The sequence below is a fragment of the Pinus tabuliformis genome, chromosome 1_1 (genome assembly GCF_031772625.1).
Source record: "Pinus tabuliformis cultivar Carrire ecotype Pingquan chromosome 1_1, CPIR1, whole genome shotgun sequence".
Classification (NCBI taxonomy): domain Eukaryota; kingdom Viridiplantae; phylum Streptophyta; class Pinopsida; order Pinales; family Pinaceae; genus Pinus; species Pinus tabuliformis.
In genome coordinates, this window is record NC_142297.1 from 540,267,927 (window position 1) to 540,273,866 (window position 5,940).

General features: G+C 34.9%; 2 protein-coding genes across 2 annotated transcripts; both read right to left on the minus strand.

Annotated features, from left to right (window-relative positions):
* Positions 1–492: 492 nt before the first annotated feature.
* LOC149214208 (uncharacterized) lies at positions 493–2,364 on the minus strand. The gene is made up of 8 exons (XM_089390868.1): positions 2,290–2,364; positions 2,102–2,171; positions 1,842–1,913; positions 1,507–1,578; positions 1,115–1,369; positions 890–961; positions 716–787; positions 493–608 (listed from the first exon to the last, which is right to left on the minus strand). Exons 1-5 carry the CDS (start codon positions 2,357–2,359, stop codon positions 1,294–1,296), a joined length of 360 nt encoding a protein of 119 aa, XP_089246994.1. The 5' UTR covers positions 2,360–2,364; the 3' UTR covers positions 493–608; positions 716–787; positions 890–961; positions 1,115–1,293.
* Positions 2,365–3,241: 877 nt separating this feature from the next.
* Positions 3,242–4,901, minus strand: LOC149214209 (uncharacterized). Its single transcript, XM_089389326.1, has 5 exons — positions 4,794–4,901; positions 4,628–4,695; positions 3,961–4,032; positions 3,730–3,801; positions 3,242–3,317 (listed from the first exon to the last, which is right to left on the minus strand). The coding sequence occupies exons 1-5, from the start codon at positions 4,899–4,901 to the stop codon at positions 3,242–3,244; spliced, it is 396 nt and encodes a 131-aa protein (XP_089245452.1).
* Positions 4,902–5,940: the final 1,039 nt, after the last annotated feature.

Here is a 5,940-nt window from a genome sequence, read left to right on the forward strand (position 1 = left end):
TCTCTATAAAGACAATTTGATTTGTCTCTAGAGACAATTTCATTTGTGTCTCTTTAGAGACAATTACATTTTTGTCTTTTTAGAGACAATTCCATAATTCAAACTATTGTCTCTCCAGAGACAATATAAAAAATTATTTAAAAAAAAATAAATGTCCATAATTCAAACTATTGTCTCTCTAGAGACAATATAAAAATTTATTTAAAAATAAATAAATGTCCATAATTCAAACTATTGTCTCTCTAAAGACAATATAAAAAATTATTTTTAAAAAAATAAATAAAATCATTTTGAATGTCTGCTGGCCCGTATCGTTCTCACCTGGAATAGATTTGTAAGATAATAAGCAGGAATCTTCCACACAATACATACATATAATTTCAGTTCCCCATTAATGATCTTTAAAGGGGAAGTATAAAACAAGGGTGAGAATATTTGCAAATCTATTCCAAACATTAAAATTCAGGCTAGAGTTGGGACTTACATTTATAATACATTTTTGCAATTTCCAAGACACTAGAATAACCAAAACTCACAATCTGTCTAAATTTATAATATGCCCCAGCTCTACAGGAATTGTTCCCGTGATATTGCTGGAGGACAGATTTCTGTAAAAGCAGCAACGTTATCCATTAGTCACATTGAATATGCTTAATGCAATTCAACAACTCATTATGTTATAGGTCAATTTAGAATATGGCCCAGGATTACTTACAGATAAGTTAGCCTGTTAAGTTTTTGAAATTCCAAAGGAATAGTTCCATTCAAACGGTTGCCATGCACATTGCTACAGGACAAAGGACAATGAAGGCACAACGTTAATACTGTTAGCCAGTGGGAAATTATGCTCCGCAAATTCATCACTTGGCTTGAAGATTATATCACTTACAAGAAAATGAGAGCAACACATGAACTAATATTCTCTGGGATCGGACCTTCAAGTTGATTTCTGGCAAGATTTCTGTCTCAAAAAAAATACAACCTTGGAATGTTAAATACTTACAGCAAGAATCCAAAAGATATCACAGATTAATGTTTAGTGTATGGGAGGTTTCAAGATATTTCTATCATTTTTATCTCCACTTTCTAGAAAAAGGTTTGGACACAAACTTACAATTCGAACAGCTGTTCCAAATTCCCCAGCTCAGGTGGAATTTGCCCAGTCAGCTGATTGTCATTTAGCTGCCCGCATATGCATACAACCGTTGACTATCAAAGAGATATTTCTTATCATGCACATCCTGTTTCCATTTCTTACATATCAATCATCACAAAATATGTGATTGGAATCTCTTACAAGTATCCCAGCTTTGTCATGTTCCCCAATTCTGGCGGAATAGATCCCGTGAGATTATTACTGTGTAAATATCTGAGTAGTGCAAAAGAAAGAACAAGAGAATCAGCTTCTTGAAAATTGAACATAAAGGAAATTTAATGTCAAAAAGTAATGGACTTTCACAAACCTAGATGGGAACAATTCGAGCATTAACTATGCAAGCAACTCACAGTTTATCAGTGTAAGTCAAGTTGCCTAGAATCGGAGGAATTGTTCCAGTAAGATGATTATCACTCAAATCCCTGTAATAAATATTAAATGTATCAGTACACTAAAGCTTACACCATAATTACATAATCATCTTTTTTCCAAAGGTCACAAAACTTTTATCAATGAATGAAGGAGTATTGATTGATTTTGCATAAGAAATATATTGACAATATCCAAAATCGTTATGGATTCTTATTGATCTAGGCTTCCATGCAATTAAATGTAAGAGATTATACTTTAATCTGATCACAGGAAAATTTTGGACAAGTTGAGATCCAGAAAACACTGTACTTACAGAACAGTAAGAGCCTGCATGAGACCAATTACTTCAGGTATCCTTCCGGTCAGCTTGTTTCCTTGTAACGACCTAGGATAACCACTTTAAAATTAGGGTAGGACAACTAAAGCAACCAAATTAATGATGTCGGTTGAATAGTGCATACCCTGCAATGAATTGCATTACTTAGACAACCTGCATAATCTCATATCCCTGCCTATTCAACACAAAATTCCTGATACTAGAACACAGTTCAGTCCTGGAAATATCTCCACTTACAGAGTAGCCACTTATAGAAACCCAATATTGAAGGGGATCTCTCTGGTAAGTTGATTGTATGATAAGTCCCTGATAAGAATACCAGCCCCAATTCAGTAAGTAATTGAGATCACGAGTCTTGCATCAAACCATACATTTACACCCGTTTGTTCATTTAAAATCTAGTTAGGAAAATCAGAAAACATACAAAACTGCATAGCTTGTACAGTTGCCAATATTCTCAGGAATGGTCCCTGACAGGTTGTTGCCTCACACATCACTGCATAACAGAGATCAAAGTAGTTGATTAGAAACATTTAAGCTACCACGAAGAATCCTTTAGGTAAAATTTGTTAATGCATTGAAAACGCTGCATCGAGATACATAAATTTAAAGATAAATGCTCTGTGACCGCGAGTTTTGATAGGTTTCATATGCAGAATTAATTCGAAGAAAGAAAGCTTTAAAAAATTCTGCATCTACTCCACAAGACATAAGTATTGTTACTTACAAGAAACAATCCTATCAATTGACACATGTCAAGGGAAAGAGTCCCAACTAAGAAGTTGTTGCGCAGCCCCCTGGAAACGATAACAATATGCCCAGTTCAAAAAGAATGGGCACCAAATTTAGTTTGCAAACCTAAGAACAGTACTATTAAAACAAATGCTTCTTCCAAACCTTAACAAGAAAATAAAAACAAAATTTTCTTAGTGAGAGAAAGATAAGCCCAGGAAAACTCATAAAGAACCCAGACTCTTACAAATATTGCAAAACTTCATTCCAATAGATAAGCCTGGGGATCTCCCCACTTAATTGATTGTCTGCAAAATCCCTAAAAAATGCAAAAGCATTGTTAAATGATACTCCTCCAGAATCCAGAGTTTACACATCCTATGCACTTCTTTGACAAGTAAAGGGCAGCAAAGAGAGTAGAATCCAAAATAGTATTCCCAACCTACATTTTCTTCAAGTTTGGAATCTGAGACAATGTTGAAGGTATAGGCCCCATTAACTGGTTATTCTTCACAATCCTGTAAATTTGATCAATGTGTCAGAAGGAGCTTTCACTCCTTTCTAAGACAGGGCAAAATACAAAAACATCTACAAATTAAGCTAAATACTTTACAATAGCGAGCAAGTGCAGAATGTTAGGATACTTACAGTTGCTCTAGTTGTTTCAACTTCGATATTGAAAAGGGAATGTCTCCATATAAATAATTTAAAGAGACATCTCTGCAGCAACATTGAAGATCAAATCAAGTCAGCGGTTTCTATGAAATATGAACCATGAGAATGATGACTTGTAGATTTGACTAGAGGGACGTTTAGACACACACAATAGCTTGGTTTGGCATCAGATATCGTCTCAAAAGACAGTTGTTTTTAGAAAAATACTTAACAATTATCTATAGTAAAGTAATATATGCATCTTGAACCAGACTACGAGTGTTGCATATGGTGAGATCTGCTTTAACCAACTTGTAGTTGAACAGTCATTTTTGTTTGGACAGATAAACGCTTGAAAAGAGACTTTCCTAGATAGGTGGGGTGAACATTTCTTTAAAGGGATTTTCATGAGCCATTCTGTATGGAGATGACCTGATTTAACCACTGTAGTCTTGCAAGATTAGAGAGAGTAACTCACAAGATTTTCAATGCAGAGCAATCTCCAATCTCGTCGGGAATTTGGCCTGAGAGACCATTTCCTTTAAGGTCACTACATGCAGAACACTGAATCAACTATGAACAACATATATATTATAAAGAGCTGCTAAATATAGTCTGCATTAAGACTATCAGTTTAATTGCAATGAACCCAAAGTGCTTAAAAGTAATATATAGTGAACCTATACAGTGAACTTCTGAATTCACATACATTGACTCTAAGCTTTTTAGATTTCCAATCACTGGGGAAATTTCTCCTCCGAGGTTCAGATGAGAGAGATTCCTGCACAACACAAACCAGAACAAATACAAACATATGAGCTTAAAGTAAGCATATAATCAAAACTCAAATAACGACAGAAGCAGGAAAAGCAAACCAGTATTGATCAAAACAACCAATAACACAGTCTGTCTATAAATTCAAAATTAAATTAAATTAAAATTCAAAATAAAGAGACATAAACGAGTAAAACAGAGTGCTGATAAAAAGGAACCAAAAAAGGGCTCATAGTTGCTCCATTGTCATTGATATTGAGGTTAAAAGGTGTTGCTACTGAGCCCACACTACATACATATCAACATGGGAAAATAGAATTGATAAGTCAAAAGTTCTCTTGGGATCGATCCAAGTTTAAATCCATGTAGGACCTTTTTAAACAAAAAGTTGAAAAGGCACCCCAAAAGCTCAAATGTACAGTGCTCCAATCAACAGGTGTCTACTACACCTGCAGAGGATGACAAAAAACACTACTTTCGTAAAGTCCCAAGAGACCTGATTTCAAGTGAAAATCAAAATGAGTCTGGAAAAATACAGAAATGGGAAAATAATCAAACTAATTATTGACTTACCTTAACCACATTTTGTCATTAAACCTTACCTGACTGAGCTATAAAGTTGGGTCAGCATTTCATCCTTGGCTTTCTCAACTTGAGAAAGCACCGCAGCCTGCGAATCATCAAATCATCAGTTCAAGTATCATGGATTGAATAAACACTGAGATTCTGTATGGTTGTATTGTGTGCTCATCCACATGGATGTCTTACTTTGGGAACATTTGCAGCAAGACTATTCAGAACAGCTTCCACATAACCACAGACTTCTTGAGCCATCATTCTGAGCTCCTCCTCCGGATCTACAGGCCTTCTTACCATGGTTTCCTGGATTATAAACAAGAAAATCAAACTGAGGTTGAATATTAAGTTGGGAAATAATTTTTCTATTCTCATCGTTGTATATGGTCATGGTCTCCTAGGCTAAAATGTGTATTGATTCTTAAATTATTTAATAGCAAACATTTTGATTATGTACATGTGCAACTTACGATGGAACTTTATGTGCTTGATTGCCTATATGCAAGTGTTTCAATACAAGCTATAGTTGTTCACGATTATACTTTGGGTTACATAAAGTAGTCTTGGCCTCTGGCCAGCTAAATATTGCCTACCCTCTACCTTATATCTATTTAAGTTTTAACAGTGGAAATAGTTTGTCTTGAAGATCGAAGAAAACTCAAAGGATGTTAGTCCTAGCTGAAAGCAAAGACTAGCAATCTATTTTCATTTTCTGCTAGATAGTTCTCTACCAGAGAAACCAATTTTTTTGGTTACCTGTAATTATTCATAAGTTGAACAATTGTCCAGCAGCACAATGCCTACTTATCTGCAATATAATTGTCCAACAGAAAATAATGTGACTAGCATGCATTTGAATGCAGTTTACTAATTTTTTAACCTTAAACAGACATGTGAGTACTCGATAGTAAATCAAGACAATTCCATATAACATAATGTAATTCAGTTAATGAAGGCTTCTCACTAGATCATGCCATCATTATGTCAGTGGTTATAATATATACAATGTACAGTTGAGGAGGAACTTCTATTTATGGATATATAACAATGAACTCAACTCAGCTTGCATTTTATTTGTCTCAAACAACCTATGAAAGGTTTGTTGTAGTATAAAGGGTGCATCTTTATCCAATGCTTTAATTGTCTTTGCAGGTTGACATTGTAATGGGCCAAAGGTTAATGACTCTATCTTCCAGCAAGAATTGGCAAGCAAATGAATTTCACCAATGGCTCCAACATAGAACCAAATTTCAGGAATGACAGACTAGTGCCTTTCTTGCTGGGAATATCCTAAGAATGGTCCCTTCATGTAGGGGATGTCCCAGCGACATCCAATGAG